The sequence below is a fragment of the Salvia splendens genome, chromosome 5, assembly GCF_004379255.2.
Source record: "Salvia splendens isolate huo1 chromosome 5, SspV2, whole genome shotgun sequence".
In the NCBI taxonomy this organism is placed as follows: domain Eukaryota; kingdom Viridiplantae; phylum Streptophyta; class Magnoliopsida; order Lamiales; family Lamiaceae; genus Salvia; species Salvia splendens.
The window spans coordinates 14,824,854-14,843,080 of NC_056036.1; the positions used below are offsets into that span (position 1 = coordinate 14,824,854).

An 18,227-nucleotide genomic window follows, 5' to 3' on the forward strand; every position below is an offset into this window, starting at 1 on the left:
GCCACGATCTTAGTTCATGGTATAAATAGAACTTAGATCAGATAGAAAAGGGTTAAGCTCTCTAGAGATAAAATAGCAAATAGCAAGTTTGTATTTGTAAGCTGTAGAAAACGGATCAAGCAATACAATCTTGCCCTCCCTTCTTCCCGTGGACGTAGATTTACTTCAGTAAATCGAACCACGTAAATTCTTTGTGTCGTAGTTTTCATTCTCTACCAGCAATTACTAACATCAGAAATTCGCGGATCCATCAGTCTGTTCATGCCAGAAAAAATCATGCGGGTCCACTCTGGCCTTAACCTGCACCAATCTCTCAAAATTACTCTTGAAATACCTACTCCCCCATTCCCTACCCTCAACGGAGCTGCAATTATTCATCCCGATCTCCACGTCTCTGTAGTTAACATACGCCTCCCTCGGATTCTTAGATGCGTACTGCGCCATATAGTCGTACAGCTTGTGCATCCACTCGTACCGCTTCCCCACATCCTCTTTATCGCTCTGCCACGTCGTCACATACTGCGCCATGAACACCACCCCCTTCCGGTGCGGGAACGCAATCTCCCCTTCCGGAATCCGCCTCATTTTCCCTCCAAACGGATTCCATATCGTCAGCGGCGACTCCTCCTCCAGCATCAGCTTCCACAGCCCCTCCAGCCCTGCCTCCGGCACCGCCTCCTTCACCAAGTCCGACTTCGCCTTGAAGTAGTTCACGAACGCTGGTTTCCCCGACAGCAGCACTGCTGTCGGAGTCCCCTCCGGGAAGCTCCCCGTGTACACCACCGACTCGATCCAGCTCATCTCCTTCGTGTCATTCCTCGTCAGCCCGAGCTCCGGGAATTTCGAGCTCATGACTCTGAGAAGCGAGCTGGATTTGCCTAGGTACACCGCGTTGTACGCAGTCATGATCGTCCTGTTTCCCGCCGCTGCGGCGGGGACAGGGACAGGCTGGATTATTACTCTGATGAAAAGATTCTCGTCGATTTTGTCAGCGATTTGCTGCCATTTGTATAGGACTTTTGTGGCGCCTTGTTCTATCGTGCGCGGTACGGTGAAAACGGTTACTGTGGGTGGTACCCTGACGAGCCGAACCTTCCATGCTAATATAACTCCAAAGCTTCCGCCGCCGCCGCCTCTGATGGCCCAGAACGTGTCCTCTCCCATGGATTTCCTATCCAGGATGTTTCCGTTCGCGTCGACGATTCTGGCGTCGACGACATTGTCCGCTCCGAGGCCGTACTTCCTCATCATCGGGCCGTACGCGCCGCCGGTGATGTGGCCGCCGACGCCGAGGCTGGTGCACAGCCCGGCGGGGAAGCCGTGCGTTTTGCTCTTCTCCGAAATTCGGTAGTAGAGCTCGCCGATGGTGGCGCCGGCCTGCGCCCAAGCGGTGTTGGAGCGGAGGTCGACGTCGACTGCGCGGAGCTTCCCGAGGTCGAGGAGGATGAACGGCGGCGGGGATTTGAGCTCGGATGTGTAGGAAAGGCCTTCGTAGTCGTGGCCGCCGCTGCGGATGCGGAGGTGGACGCGGAGCTTGTTGGCGCAGAGGACGGCGGCTTGGACGTGGGATTCGGTTAGCGGAGTGAAGATGAGTGAAAGAAACCAGGCTGAAGCAAGAAGATGATTGAATTTTCATATTGGAAGTGTTGATTCAATGTATATCAGATTATCACAATCCCCTTTTTTACATGAATCGCAGATACAAATGAATGGCTATGTATATATAGCCTAAATTCCTATCCACTAAATACACGTCAATAGCAATGAACAAATACATCAACAAACATGACTTCCACTTCTTTCACAACTGCTTTCAGTTATCATCGTGTCTTGATGGCATGTCTCTCCAATTCTCACGTTTGCACGATCCTGAACATTACTCACGTTCATGACTCCTAGGTCAGTGAGGATGCATCGCTAACAATGAGGAGCGGCTTGGGCATTGAGGGGAGGAGGCAACGGAGGTTTTGGGCGGTGGAGTGTAAGAGGGAGGTGTAGAGAGAGGTTTGGGCGGCGAAGAAGGTGGAGGTGTCTGAAGGGGTGAATCTATGGGTGTGTTTGGCTACGCATTTTGGGAATGAGTCTTGGATTCGAGGGGCTTTTGCGGCGGTTGAGATGGAAAGTAGCAGTAGAAAAGAGGTGAGGATTATTGAGGTGTGAGGATTCATTTTTGGGTTGGTGTGTTTTGTTTATAGATGTTGATGTTGATGTTATTTATAGAGATGCAATATGAATTACAGTGAATTCCATCTCTGGACTAAGTCAACCACGGCACACCTATGAAGAATGAATTATAATTATATTCGCGTATGAAAACATTAGGTACCATTGTTATATGCTCAGAGTAGATTACATAAATTCGTTGAGATTACATAAATTCGAATCACATGCGTATGATACAACGTAATAAGGGCTCTGCTTTTATTTTTGTAATTAGGAATTGGTATGTAATTATATTATACTCTGTGTGATACTTTCCACGTTGCCTGTTGAAACATTTAAAGATAATGTTTTGGAGCCTCAATTGGACAAATAATCACAACCGGCGAATCTAATTTTCTGCTATTAGAATCATAAATAGATGTTTATACTTCATCTGTCCACCATTTACAGAGTTATTTTGACCGGACACAAATTTTAAGAAATTGACTTTGTGAATAAAAGTGAATGAAAAATATTTATAGAATGTGGTTCCCATTTTTAGTACTCCCTCCATCCTATTAAATATGAAATGTTAGTTTTTTAGCGCGAGATTTTATGTAGTGTTGTTTTGTGAGTTAATGTAGAGAGAATAAAGTAAAAGAGAAGGAAAAAAATAGAGATGATGACATTTCTATTTTAGAAACCATTTCATTTTTAATGGGACAACTCAAAAAGAAAAACATTTCTCTTTTAATGGGACAGATAGAGTATTAATTTTATACTAATAAATTGTGAGTGAAAAAAGTTAATGGAATATGAAGTCCACATATCATAGATGAAAAAACGTAAATAATTTTTTAAATAGTAGATATCCTAAAATAGCATAATGATTCGATGGAGTATCTATGATATTCATTTGGAAATCAACAATAATGGCAACAACTCTAAAGAAGGAGCAGTAAATGGGAAACAAGCCTAACGAGGAGCCACAATTCTTGAAAAAGAGGATGAGAAAACTACAACAATAGAATGGTCTCTCATTGTGGGAGATCTTCAAGTTCAACACATGGGCAAAGAGAGTGTTTCAAGTTTTCAAATATTTTACCTCTCTCACTTTTTTTCAAATATTTTGCCCTTAATTACCTTTCAATCAAAGTTTACCACTACCAACGAGGTTCTAACAATGAAAAATGATGCAACTTAACACATAGGATTTTTTGCAACGGCAAATATGGCCAGAGTCTAATACGCAAGATCTAAATAAATTGATGGATTGCTAATTACCGCACAAATTTAAAAGATGCTATCTAAAATAAGAATTGAGATAAAGTATATCATTTTACATGTAGGGGTGGCACGGTACGGTATACCGCACTCAAAATGTCATACCGCATACCGTACCGCAAATTGCGGTATGAGAAAATATCATACCTATACCTTACCGAATTTTTAGGTATACCTCATTGTGGTATATCGCAAAATTCGGTATGATTATTTTCGATACCGTTACCATACCGTCTATGCGGTATACCATACTGTATTGCGGTATACCATACTTTTACATTATACCGAAATAAGGTATGGCATATTGAGTACGGTATACGAAAATAAGGTATGACATACCGTAATACTTGTGTTTCATACCAAAAGAATTCTATTATAGCCAAATATTTAAAATAAAATTTCACTTATTTAAATAATTTCCAAAATATTAAAACTACACCATAATCAAATCTATATAGTGGACTTGATTTGCATCTTTGCATGTGTATGTTTGGGGGTTGGGGGCGGTTGAACTAAAATATGAAAGTATGGTTAGAGATTTTAACATATTAACTATTTTTTATATAAATTTTAAATACAACATATATATCAATTTTTTGGCAAATATTGTAAATGCGGTATATTGCGGTATACCGCGCTATAGGAAAATCTATACCTTTACCGTACCGCAACTTGCGGTATACCGCAAATTTGACATATTCAGTATTTTTTCAGTACGATAAGTGCGGTATTTCGGTATTACGGTATATTTTGCTAGCCCTATTTACAGGCAGGCAAATAATCCTTTTAAACTACTAACAAGGTACAATGTTTTAAAAGTTCATAATGTTTGCATAATTGAACTAGTTAGTTAGAGAAATAAATATGAACCCTCTGAGTCTCTGACATGGGCATGAACATTTGACTTCTATATAAAAAAAATTGAGTTAAAAAGAGAAAATTTGAATTTCTAAAAGTTCATTAGATAAATACATGTGACCCTCTGATCACTGATGTAGGCTTCGGTATATGACTTGTATACAAAAATTGGGATTTAGAAAGAGAAAATTGAATTTAACGAAATTAGAATATTAGTGCTAGTGTGTTAGGTGCTAAGTCAGCCACAGCGTGTTTTGATCAACAACTGAGCACGCTCTAAGACATCATTTTAGGGCTGATCATTAATGTTGTCAATATCATGAAAATTCCAATATAATCACAACCTTTTCTATTACTAGTGTCAAATTGTATTCGTGTAACCCATTAACATTTTGTTGTTTCCGTTAATGAACCATCATATACTCCTATTTTTTATCCCCTTCATCATTAGAGCATCCACAACCGTGCTCTTGCCAGCGGCACGGTTGTGGGCCCGACCCCGATTTTTCTGCCTGCTCTCTGGCAAGAGCACAACACCCACAGCTGTGCTCTTCCGCAAGGACGAGCACAATTAATTTAAAATTCAATTACACAAAAACATTTCCATAATACTAAAATTCATTAAAAACCACAATAAATATTACAAATTACAAATAAAATAAAAAAGACATAATTAAAATCCTAAAAATTAAAAATTACATAATTAAAAAACTAAAAATTAAAAATTACATAATTAAACTCCTAAAAATTAAAAATTACATGATTATTGGCTAATATTACCCGAGGAAGACTACGCATCCGGCGGCACCAACCCCAATTGTTTTTTGAGACCCAATATCATGTCCCCGTGCGTTTGAAGTTGCGTGGGGGTCATAGTTGACCTATCGGCCATATTGAGTTGGGCCAAAAGGGCCCACCACGAGTTGCTCGGGGTGGAGGTGGAACATAGGGTGCGGGTTCGGGGGCGGGGGCAGATGGAGTCACGGCGCGACGGCGTTCGGCCGCCGCCTTCTTCCTTCCTTGCGGTCGGCGTCGGAAACCGCTTGGTCCGGCGTCGGGGCTACCCAAGTTAGCTTCAGCGAGTTGGCTAGCCACTTCTTCGCCGGCGTCGGATAGGAATGCCGACCGTGACCGTTTGGAGGAGCCGCTAGAGGAGGATGTTACGCCTCCCAGATACTTCGGGTGCGTCCTCGTTTCCTGCCAAACATTTAGGTACTTGAACGACTTACCGTTCATGGATTGGTAGGTGCTCAGCGCCGCAGTGATGATGTCGACCTCGCTCCGGCCGCTCCCGGCATTCCGCGACTCCTGGAGGAAATAGCCATTGAACTTGCCAATTTCGTCGTTGGCTCGGCCGATGCAGTTGCGCACCATACTCTCGTTGCGCTCGATCGTTCCCAGCGGCCGGTTTGCATTGTACCGCCGAGAGACGCGCCACCAAAAGTGATCGCCGGATTGGTTCGTGCCAACCACCGCATCTTCGGAGATTTCCAAGTACGCCTTGAACAATCTATCCATCTCCGCCGGTGAGTACGGTGTGCGGACACCGGCGCGAGATGGAGGAATCGGAGTTTGGGAAGGGACGGGAGGCCTAGGCTCCGGTGTCCACCCGTATCACCCATCGGAGGCACCTTGCTCCTCGACCGGGTATGGCCGGTAGCCACCCGGAACGCCCGAATCTTGGGTGAGAGGAGGGGCCGAATAGTCCGTTTTCGGACTAGGAAACGGTTGTGAACCGAACCATTCGGGGTTCCAACCGTGGGAGCCCGTAGGGTTATCATCTTGGCCGGACATAGTGATGTTGTAGGGTATGAGAGAATAAAGATGAAAATGGATATGAGAGATTGAAGATGAAAATGGATATGAGAGAATGAAGATGAGAATTGTGTAGTTTGATGTTAATTTTTTGGAGTGAAATTGGGGGTATTTATAGATGAAAGTGTGTATTTTTGGGGTAAAAATGAAAAAAAAATAAAAAGTGGAAAAAAAACGGTTATAAACGGATATATTTTTTTGGGAAGTGAAATTTTTTTTTATCGGTTTTTTTTTAATTAAAAACTGATTTTTTAATTAAAAAAAATTTAAACACAACGGCTATGCCGTTGACAAATCCCAGCGCGCCACGTCAGCTGCTCGCTGGCACGGCGCTGATCGATGCATCGAGCAGCGCCGTGCCAGCGGCGCGAGCGCAGCGACGCCGGGTAGCGTCCGTGCCAGCGGCGCGGACGGCCGTGGCGACGGACGCCACCGTTGTGGATGCTCTTAACCTCATCACTAAGAAATTACATAAAAGCAAAATGCACATTTCGCTTTGTACATTTTTATGTTTTATTCATTAAAAAATTATACTATATGTGTTTTAACGTAAACTATATTAGTTCATTATATATTTTCATAGCATCAATAACTTTCTACTAGCATATTCAAAACATTAATTTGAAGATATTCTAAAATTGGTCAGCATTAATTGATAGTTGACTGACTATCCATAACTCTAATTTCTCTCCTTTTATTATCCTTCTTAATCTTCTTTTTCACTTTCTTCTTTTCTCCTTCTTTGTTTAATTTTTGAGCGGGACTAAGCATATATTAATCGAACGATATCACTTATTAGAAATGAAAACGAGATGAATACGATATACTATAAATTACTAAATTACTGCATTTACTTTTTTCCAGGAAGGTTCACTTATTTGATTTCCGACATGACTTCTTTTATTTGTATTTTTTTTGTTTGGTCCAAGAGCCAGTGAGACCAATTAATATACCTCGAAATAAAATATAGGAGTAATAAAATCTTCCACGAAAATGTCGTATATATGAACATAAGTCCAAAAATCCCTTCAAACTCCCGACACAATCCTTAGGCTTGAATTCTAAGTGATTTACATACATTTGTTTAATCAATCGTTTGAAAGAAGAGAGCGATGAAGTAGCATAATTGTAGTATATATATATTGTCATTTTCATTATTTTCAAACGTTTAGATTTAATCTATTTTTTATTGTAATTTTTTTTTATGTATATACCCTATTAAATCGCGACGTCAAAATCGCGACGCCGATTTTTCGCCGACGCCGGTTCTGACGCCGAACCATTGGAACCGGCGTCGGTGAAATCGGCGTCAAAATCGGCGTGGCCATGCCGATTCGCGCGATGACGCCGGTTCCAACGCCGATCCTCACGGCGCCATTGTAGGACCCCTATTCGGCGTCAAACCGGCGTCAGATTTTAAAAAAAAAAAATTTCCGAAAACACTATATATACGCGCTTTGAACGTCATTTTCATTCGCACCACTTGTTTTAACGAGTACTCTCTCTACCTTACTTTCTGTTCAAGATCAATAACGAGCAATGGAGAACAACTACGAAGGTACTCCAGTGACTCCCGGGGGATGGTCTCAGACTCCCCCACCTCCCGGTGTAGGGTCTCAGACGCCCCCGACTCCCGGGGTAGGGTCCCATACTTCCCCGGCTCCTGGGGGAGGTGGTTGGCCTCCGATGACCGGGTACTACAACATGTACCCGTGGCAGCAAATGATGCCGGGGTGGGCACCCGGCATGCAGCCCCCTATGCAGATGATGCCGGGGTGGGCACCCGGGATGCAGCCACCGGCGCAGCAGATGATTCCCCCGGCGCAGGGGACGCACGGGGGGGACAACGCCTATCGGCCGACTTTTGATTTTTCCACCGGTTCTTCGCACACATCGACCCCAACGGATGTACAGTATACGGAGACCTTCTCCTTAGCGGACTTGGGTTTTGATATTAACGAGGTTCCGGAAACTCTCATTTAAAGCCAGGAGTAGGGCGGGGTAAGAAGAAGGGCAAGGCCAAGAAGGTCGGCGAGTCGTCGCAGCCGGAGGCCGAAATCCGGGGCCGGAGGAAGTGGACGGACGCGGAGAACGTTGCGGTTGCCAAGGCGTGGGTGAGTGTCTGCGACGATCCTCTCGTTTCGAACAACCAGAGGATCGTCAACTTGTGGGCCAAGATAGCCGCAGCCTACAGGGCATTTTGCCCTGAAGGGAGACCGTGCACCGGGGAGGAGGTCCGGAAGTGCTAAGACCGAATCAGGTCTGGCGTCTCTCGATTTTCGGGTTTGTACGCCAATGCCCTCCGCATGCAGACCAGTGGCCAAACAGAGGAAGACTGCAGGAGGATTGCGGAGAGAGCCTACCCCGATCCGCAGAAGAAGTACTACGAGTTCACCTACTGGAACTGCTACGTTGTGCTCAACGAGTCAGAGAAATTCCGGGCAAGCGTCGACGCTGGCTGGCCGAAGAGGCAGAAACTGAACTATACCGGAGATTATAGCGGCAGCAGCGGTGGTTCGACAGACCTCCCCGAGACGGCCCAGGAGGTCCCGACTCCTCGTTCGTTCGGTCGCCGACCTCGCCCGGTTGGCCAAAGGCGGGCGCAACAGGTTGCGAGGGGGGGCACCCCGAGTTCCCAGGGGGTCCATTCGACATCCCCCCTCGGCAGGTCTACCGAGGAGCTCAAATTCTTCGCGCGCCAACAAACGCGCGCTCAAATGGTGAAGACCTTAGCCGACTTCCAAGCGGCGGTGGACCCCGAGGTGAAGGATTTTCTTCGTGTATTGCTCCAGAGCCAACGTGAAGAATTGGAGGCGATGAGGAGGGACACCGGCGGGAATAGCCGCGGCATAGGTGGCGACGGAGGCGGCGGCGACGACGGTGAAGAAGCGCTGGGCGACGACGGAGACGAGGACGACGGCGAGGAGTGATTTTGTTTTACTTTTTAAAATTAATGTACTTTTTAATTTTTGTATTTTTTTTAAATTATTGTACTTTTTTTTTAAAATTAATGTACTTTTTAAGTTTTAATATTATTATTCGAATATTTCGTATTTGTCTCGTAAATTAAATTCCGTATGTTGATACGAGTGTAAATTAAATTATATAATTGTTATTAGTGATGTAGATAGGTAGTGTGAAGGCTATGTGAGGGCTATTTGATGTCTAGTTGATGTGGCAAGCTGATGTGGCAGGAGAATTGTAGTGCTGATGATGTGGCAGTGTGAAGGCTATGTGAGGGCTATTTGGCGTCCAGTCTTACTGGAGATGCTCTAAGGGAAGGGAATATTTCCAATTCCATACAAAAAGGTGTTTTAAGATACTCCATTTATTTCAATAATTTAAATTAAATAATTTCATTATTATTTTTCAAAATTTTCTTCTTCTTATTATTGAATCACAATATTTTTCAATTTCAATCTAGAAATTTGAAATACTTTTTTTTAATTTGTTTTAATTCATAAGCATAATTAAATAAACTGCCGTGATATATTCATTAATTATTGATTATAATTTCTAAACTAATAGTGTATGGACGGAAAATAAAAACCATTACTATATTGATTATATTAGAAAAATACTAGAGACATACGTATTAGTTATGTCACGATAAAATTGATATTCAAACTTTTGGAATATTTATGTACAGTACAACTTATATAACTAGTATGTATATCTTTAATATTCTAAGAATGGGATTTGAATAGCCTAATATACTCCCTCCGTCCCGCACTACTCGCACTTATTTCCTTTTTGGGCGTCCCAAGTTACTTGCACTCTTTCCATTTCTAGTAAAAAATTTCACCTACAGCCGTCATTTTTTACTTTCCTATACATTCATTCCTTAATCTCCGAGCCGAAAAAGAAATGAGCGAGTAGCCCGGGACGGAGGGAGTATTAGACAAGTTGGAGAAGTCAAGAATGTTATGATGTATTTAGTTAGAGTAGAAAACATCGCTAACCTTCCATATTTAATGACTATGCTATTTGCACAACTAAAAAGGAATTACAGAATAAGAAATGTGTGTAGTGGTAAGCACTAAACAATACATTGACTCGGTCATTTTTTCTTCCATTAGTTGGAAGAAGGAACAGGAAGAGAGAATTTGATATGAATAGAAGAAAGTTAGGAGACAGAATGGATGACGAAGAAACATGGAGATAGGAAAAACTGGTGGAAGGGAGAGATGGATTGAGGAGAGAGATGGTGATAGGGACTTGATATTCTATTTTATTCCGGAAGGGAGGTGATATTCTTTCCGTATATTTATTTATATTTAAGTATTATTTAGTTATTATGATTTTATTTACTTTCCCTAGTAGTTAGGATTTGATTTGCTTTGATTTACTTTCCAGGAAATCTTTTTATACCACATATATTATAAATATGTGTGGAGTCTTTCAATATTATTAAGCAGAATGAAGAATTAAATCATTAATCTCATTCTCTCTTCCGGCGTGAAAACGCCCCTAAAACCTCAACTAGGGTTGTTCTTTTTTTCTCTCTACAAATTCACTCAAATAATTTCTCCCATAGGCTAAAACCCTATCAGACGGTAGGTGAGAGAAAAGATTGAGAAATGGAGTAGTAGGCGTGAGGAGAGAGAGAAATACACTTGCACTCACAGGTCGCTCAAATTATCCGCCGCATATCAATTCTCTTTATTTGTATATTACTTATTTTATTATATTTATTCACTTATACTTATACATTTTTTTAATCTTATGTAATGATATTGTCACTTATTTTATTTAGTCATAATATCAAAATAATAGTATAAAAATATTCTAAGTCGCGTGTAGCGCGTGGATTAACACTAGTAGTATAATAATATCAAAGATTTTAATGCGAAAAGAGTGTAACTTTCCATCAAAGCTAATGTAGTTATGGAAGAATATCGTCAATACGTATACTAATTCTGTGTAAATGAAACTAATACTTTGTGTGCCATAAACTATGAAAGAAAATTAATGTAATATGAGTATCACTCGTGTATAATATTAGTTTTAAATGATACTATATAAGTAGAACGAGTTAATGGACTTTGAGGTCTTTTATCATTTATAGTAATAATGAATAGGAACACCTATTCACATAGATACCAAAATAAAAAAACGGGATTTCTATTCATGGACGGAGGGAGCAATATACCTGCATAATATTGATATACCCGTGTATATTACGAAGTGTGCTGGCGCAAAAAAAATAATTATGGCATATATTGATATTGTGTGTGAAAAAAAAACTGATACTACTAATATGCATATTTAATATTGATATATTGATAGAGTATTTATACATATGTTAGTATTTCCCCCAAAAGGCCTCCATTCAGTGAAGCTAAAGGAAAATATAATTTATACCGGGAAATAAAAAATATTTTCATTTGACTTAAATATTCTAGTTCAAGAATTTGAGCTATACATATATTTATATATAGTCTAGGATAGTTTTGAAATATTGTGCATGTTAGTATTTGTTGGCCCAACTAGTGGATAGGCCCAAGCCTCTTTCTCCTTCATTAAACACTCTGGTGTAGACGTCACCACGGTTCGGAACCGTCGGATCCGGTTCAAGGTTTTCTTGAATCTGAACCGGCCCGTCCTAGCTTGGACGGTTCCGGTTCCTGAACCGTGAACCAGCGGTTCACGTCAAGGTCCGGAACCGGCGGTTCCGGACCGGTTCGGCGGTTCATGTTTATTTTTATTTTTATTTTTTTGTTAAAATTGTAATTCAAGTAAAAAATGTAAATATACTTGCATAAATAAAATTAGAATAATGCGATGTAAATGCAATTTTATTGATACAAATTTCAACTATATTACAAATTACAACTTAAAATTTAAAAATTATAAATTACAAAAGACTTAAAGTCTTGATTACAATTTACAAATTACATATTCGAAACAAATGGGAGAAAAAAGAAATAAAGGAAAATGACTTGAGCTCAACTTAAATTTAAAATTTAAGTTGAGATGCCTACGTATCCTCAAGGCTCAATTGCATTTTGGAATCAAAGTCCACGTAGTTCTCTTACCTTGCTTACCTATTTGGCTTGATCGGAGGAATTGGCCTACTCTTCGTCGGGGAAGTAGTCTTGGTCGGGTTGTACTACTTGATTGTCTCAATCAGGTTCTTGGTCTCTAATTTCGGCGGAGCACCAATCATCAAGTAACATGGTGGCTTTCATGTTTTGCCCGGTGAGTCTACTTCTTCTGTCGTCCAAGACGTTGCCTCCAACACTAAAGGCGGACTCGACGGCGACAGTGGAAGCCGGAACCGAAAAGATCTCCTTGGCCATTGATGCAAGGATGGGAAAATCTTTCTCGTGTGATCCCCACCAATCTAGGACGTCGATTTGTTGGGGAACGGGACCTCCTTCTTCATCATTGAAAGAAAAGTGTGAGCCAAAATATAAATCTAACTCACTTGCCGAATTTGTCGTCCTTCCTCCGCTGTTGTAGCCGTATAGGTCCGCCAATTGGGATTGGGCATCGGGGTCATCAACTTGGAAGAAGCAAATGTTATGTGTTTGACGGGGGGTCTAGGTCTCACTTGGTGGGTACTGTTGTACTTGGTTTCGTAATCGTGAAAGAGAGCCCGCAAGTCGAACTCAAAACTTCTTTGCAGGGTTGAGAGGTGGAAAAGGTTTATATAGAATGTTTGGGCTAGGTTTATGTTGTTGTCGTCGTCCTCGTCATTCGATTGCAAAGCCCGGAGTGGTTCAAGATCAATAGAAGTCAAATTGTTGTAATAAAATTCTAAAATTTTTAAAGTACCAACTAGTCTCCATTTTGGATCCAAAACTTTGCAAGCAAAAAAACCGTTGGGATCTCATTGAAATACTTAAGCCATTTTTCAATCATATAACATAAAACACACATTAATTCAGGATTATTTACGTAATTTTTCATTGCAGTTTTAAAACCAAGTGATATATACATGCAATGTTCTAAAACACGAATGGATGTGCAATAATACACACCCGATAACTCAACGGTGGCATTTCTAAAACCTTTGAATAATTTAAATAAACTCATGCTTTGATCCCAACAAGAAGAGGTTAGATATAAATCATCTACAGGGAAAGTTCTATAAAAATCAACCAAATATTCTATATGATCTAATGTAGAATGCAACATATCATATGTAGAGTTTCATCTAGTAGACACATCTAAATTAAAAGTTGTGTACCTTATTTTCTTCGAATGGAAATACTTCTTCCACGCCTTGCCAATATGAGGCTTCCAGTGGATCAAGGATACAACTGTTGTAATAGGTTGAATATGTCTTTGCCATAAAGACAAAGCATCGTGTACACATAAATTTAAAATATGACATATACATCTTTGGTGAAAATACTTACCACTTATCACCGGGAGCAAGCCGCAATTAATTCGGGTATACTTGCAGTGTTAGCGGTTGCGTTATCAAAACCAACCGAAAATATTTTGTTGCATAAATCATAATCATTCAAAACTTGAATAATTAAAGATGCAATTGCTTGTGCGGTGTGTGGTGAAGGAAATTATCTAAAACCAATTAAACGTTTATTTAAAGTCCAACTATTATCTATAAAATGACATGAAATTCCCATGTAAGAATTTCTATGGTAAGAATCCGTCCACACATCAGAACAAATATTAACTTTGTGTCCCAAGGTAGAAAAAAAGTTTTCCTACTTTTTTTTTTATCAAAAAACTGCCGGTTGTTAGATCTTTGAGCAGTTGAGGGGGGAATTCTTTTTGTAGCAACATTAAATGCGGTTTGCATAGTAACTTCATATTTTTTGTCATTAAAAAAATTAAACGGCAAATGCTTCATTGACGTCCATCTTACCATAGCATCGGTAACATTTTTTGGATCATATTTAAATAGAGGCGTACCTATTTGAGACGATGAGCCGGCAGAGAAGTTTATTTGGCTTTGGGACTTAGTATGCACATATTCTACGGGATGTTTTACCTTCAAATGGCGATGGAGAGTACCATATCCCCCACCGGTTCCAAATGGATAGACTTTCTCGTAATAGTTACAATATGCTTTGAACTCATTTGTCTCTATGGTAGTGGTCGGATCATTAGGATTTGAAATTACCACCGGGACCTTCTTGTAATGTTTGGTAAAAATATCGGATTCCAACTTTTGAAATTACCACCGGCGGTTCCTGGCACGGTTCGAACCGTCGCCGACGGTTCCGGTTCGGAACCGCCGGTGACGGTTCCGGGCCCGGGCCGGTTCGGACGGTTCGGTTTGGGGACGTCTACTCTGATGCAAGAGTTTGTATATATGCATTTGCAATTTAATTTAAACAGGACATGATTACATTATAACATAAGTGATTAATTTGCAAGATACATTGGTGGATGGAGAGTAATTTGTACAGAAGATATTCCATCTCAGAATTAGACATGTAAATATCAAATTTGCCGAGTGAGTTAGGACAACACCAGACGAAGAATTTCGCCAGAAAACTTGAACGATTTTTCAGTTTCTTCGAGGCAATGATCCTTCTCCTCCCTACTCCAATTCTGCCAACCATCCAACACATATAAACATTAGCTATAAATTCATAAAATTCTGCATAAAAACAGAGAAAAGGGTGCCAAGTTCATACTTCAGCAACTCGGTTTAGCTTATCCCGAACATTCTGAAGCAATTGGGACAGCTCGCCTTCCCATTTGTAGAACTCCAATTCCTTCCCATTCAGTATCTTCTCGGCTACCTGATCACAATAAACTAGCATAGAGTGAGTATTTATACCCTATCTAACTAGTATGCACAATTGTGTCATATTGTTGACATGAGCGCTGTCTTTATCGACTGAAAAAGGCATTAGACTACTGATTATGTCACTGGTTGTGGAGCTACTCTCTAAGATAAACCATCTAATTCACATTGCCACATCTATTACGATATCCCACATCTAAGATAAACCATCTAATTCATATAACATCAACTATTATGGGCACAAGCATTTTTCAGGAAGGCTTAAAAAGAATGTTATTGCGGCTAACCTTCCTCCCTATCATCCTGCCACCGGCTGAGTGAGCAAAGTAAGTATTGTAGAAATGGCAAATGAATGCCGGAGGATCTTTTTCGGATAACTCCTCAACATACTGAGCATAGGTAATGCCAGGAGATGATGGTTCCGGGATTGCATGACCTTGCTCCTTGAACCATTCAAGATCTTTTGCAAGTCTTTCTGATCTTTCGAGCCCTGTGTTCTTGAATTCTGCATCTGATAGCACGAAAGCAACTTTCAACTAAATAGCCTGTATTTGATATATTATCCTAAGCCACAAACGGAAGCAAACATTTGAGAACACAATATTGATCACAATTTCCATTTGTATTGATGGAATCCCAAGGTACAACTAATGTGTTGAAGTGTCCAGTTAAATTAATCACACAAGATGATAAGTGTGGACGACACATGCCGGACGGCAAACCCAAAGCCACGGGCCCACCATCTATGTGCTGCCCCTTGGGCCCACACACCTCCGGTTAGCCCCTTTCCATAGGCCATTTGGATCCCCGTTCACCGCAGCAGATTGATAAGCATATAAGATGGTCAAAGGTAAAGGGTTCGCTCCCCACGTATATGTTATTCCACACTTTCATGTGGAAATGATGTGGGATTCATATCACTAGAGTTGAAACAAACAACAACTGGGGTTGCACAAATTTGCACTATGTTTGATGAGCTGCTATCCTCAAGGCGAGTGCTTATAAAAGTGGGAAAGGAAGAAACAAGAGGAACGGAAGATATTTGAATAATATCACAATAATATTTTAAAGCAAAACAAGTGTATCTCAGAATTCGACAAACACGTTCCTTTCACCCCAACTATCATCATCAGAGCCCAATAACAACACAATGACTGAACTCTTATTGGAGCAAGAAAAATTGTTCCTTTCACCCAACATCGGAGACCAAGGATATTTGCGTGTCCTCAAGACCATCTTCTTATTTCTAAAGTCCAGCTATGCATTTCAGAAGAAAACACACCAAATATCAAGGTTTTTCAGAATAACAAGTCACACTCCATTTCATCTGTTATGTGAATCAATCAATAGGTGCCCCTTAATATTGAAGAAGCCTCAAGTCAAGCGAGGGCAATGAGCAAATTACCAAGAACAAATAGCCAGAGCATAGCATATGTGTAAGAGAAATCAGTTGTACCAAAGTCTAAACATGAAATTCAGGCTGAAAAACAAATACTGTATCTTTTATTTCCTCTAACCAAACCATGTCTAAACATGAAAAGCATGCAATAGTAGCCTTACGATATCTCAGTAAATCATAAGCACAAGATCAAAATAAGGAATGCAAAGAACCAAAGCAAAACTCATCATCACTAGTAAAATCCATCAATTAAAGGAAACGAAAAACACATCATCTCAATTCCCAGACATCAAAACAGGCATCAACTAAATAGAAACAGAACCATCACATATATTGAAAAACTCACATTCAGGGAAAGCAGCCTTGTCGACAATCCTCTCAAGAGTATCATAAACCAACTTGCTATCAACCAAGAATCTCAAGTAGCCTTCAACACTAGGCTCCCATCTAGCAAGAGGCTGCCCCTGCGGCTCCTTCTCCCCCTCCTTGGCTTGATCTTTGGTATGCAGCTTCATAGCCACAAATCTCATCTCCTCCACAAACCCCTTCGCCTCGCCAGGGTACCTCTTTTTCCCCTTCTCCGCCGCCGTCGTAGCTGCAACCACCACCATCCTCGACTTCTTCGGCGATATGGGCATGGACAAAAAATGAGCTTGGGGCTTTTGCGAGGCTCCCAATTGAGGTTTCTTGAAGAGGGGTTGAGCGCTGGAGATGGGTGTTATAGAAGACATCGTTTAGCGTGGGGAAGCTGTTATCCAAGGAAGCAGTCAAGAGTTGATGGAGACGGGTAGTTTAATATTGCAGTTGAGTGCAAACAAGATAAGAACGCGGAGAAAAATAAGCACGGGTATGGCTGCAATAATGGCGGTTTGAAGAATTGCAATAGAAAAGATGGGAAGATTATTTTATGTCAATAAATGCTTCTGGAGTTCGCGATTGTCTGTATAAAAATAAATCAAAAGAAGGAATAACGGTTATTCCGCCATGGAAATTCCAATTGGATAGATCCGTCCGTTTTTTTTTCCTGTTGAAGAAGGGGAGAGAGAGATACAGCGTCACGCTACGCCACGCCAACTCTGGCCTTTGGTGGGTGTTTTACCCACTTACGACGTCGTATCAGCTTCTTGCTTCGGTCTCTATATAATTTTATCGTTAATTTTTTATATACACAAAAAATCAACTCTTTTTTATATTTATGTGCCTCGTGGAGTGTAAACAGTCACATGGTTCTTTCGGTACCATCAAATTTTATTCTTGTTTAAGGTGCAACAAACAAAATTTATGCTCCCAACTGAGATACTAGAGCATCCACAGTGGAACGGATGTCCCGACGGATATCCCAACAGACTTCCCAAAAACATCTCTTGTCACATCATAAGGACCTCCAACTACACTGTCACGTCATAAGGACATTCCACTGCATAATGGCGGACATCCCAAGGACATCCACAATAATAAAAAATCACAAATTCACCAAATTAAACAATTTACGGAATTAAAGTTCAACGAGCCGTATATATAAAATTTTGAAAAAATCGGGACGTCCGTCGTGGCATCGCAATGGTGGACGTCGTCGGAAAGCCGCGGACCTGCACTGTCCGCAAGCGACTTCCGCGTCCGCCAGTCTCTCGCCTAATGGCGGGCGTCCGGCACGCCAGTCCAACGTACGCCGGGACGCCCGCCGCTGCTGATGCTCTTAGCGCATAGATCTAACAAATTTTGTATCGCATATCTATCCTTTCCAAATAGCTACCCACTCTATGTAACACGAGGCTTTAAAAGTGGTGAAAAATATCTTTTTCATTTCTTTGTTGGCGGAAGCAGGAAAATTAATTGTGAAGGATTAATAGTTAATACTGATTATTAGTGAGGTAACCTTTTTCTTTACGATTTTAATTCTTCTTCTTTAAATTATTTCGGCACCCATTTCTTTTCCTATTCTCCCCAAGATTTTCAAAAGCATCAACTCATCATTAAGATCCAAGTAGAAAAAGAATG

The 18,227-nt window shown here is 41.0% G+C and overlaps 2 protein-coding genes across 2 annotated transcripts; both read right to left on the reverse strand.

The window, feature by feature from the left end:
• Window positions 1–231: 231 nt before the first annotated feature.
• On the reverse strand, window positions 232–1,617 carry LOC121803873 (berberine bridge enzyme-like 15; the record flags this gene model as incomplete). Its single annotated transcript, XM_042203455.1, has 1 exon — window positions 232–1,617. A coding segment is annotated over one exon (1,386 nt), but the record flags the coding sequence as incomplete, so codon positions are not given.
• A 12,784-nt stretch (window positions 1,618–14,401) lies between these two features.
• On the reverse strand, window positions 14,402–17,338 carry LOC121805177 (heme oxygenase 1, chloroplastic-like). The gene is made up of 4 exons (XM_042204967.1): window positions 16,576–17,338; window positions 15,118–15,341; window positions 14,718–14,825; window positions 14,402–14,631 (listed from the first exon to the last, which is right to left on the reverse strand). Exons 1-4 carry the CDS (start codon window positions 16,958–16,960, stop codon window positions 14,539–14,541), a joined length of 810 nt encoding a protein of 269 aa, XP_042060901.1. The 5' UTR covers window positions 16,961–17,338; the 3' UTR covers window positions 14,402–14,538.
• Between the last annotated feature and the right edge of the window lie 889 nt (window positions 17,339–18,227).

Excerpts from the sequence above, each read along its gene's own strand:
- LOC121805177 (XM_042204967.1), bottom strand. The coding sequence starts at position 16,960 with ATGTCTTCTATAACACCCATCTCCAGCGCTCAACCCCTCTTCAAGAAA. Across the intron at positions 15,342-16,575 it reads CAAGGCTGCTTTCCCTGAAT|ATGCAGAATTCAAGAACACA; the intron begins GTGAGTTTTTCA and ends TCGTGCTATCAG. Across the intron at positions 14,826-15,117 it reads GCAGGATGATAGGGAGGAAG|GTAGCCGAGAAGATACTGAA; the intron begins GTTAGCCGCAAT and ends TATTGTGATCAG.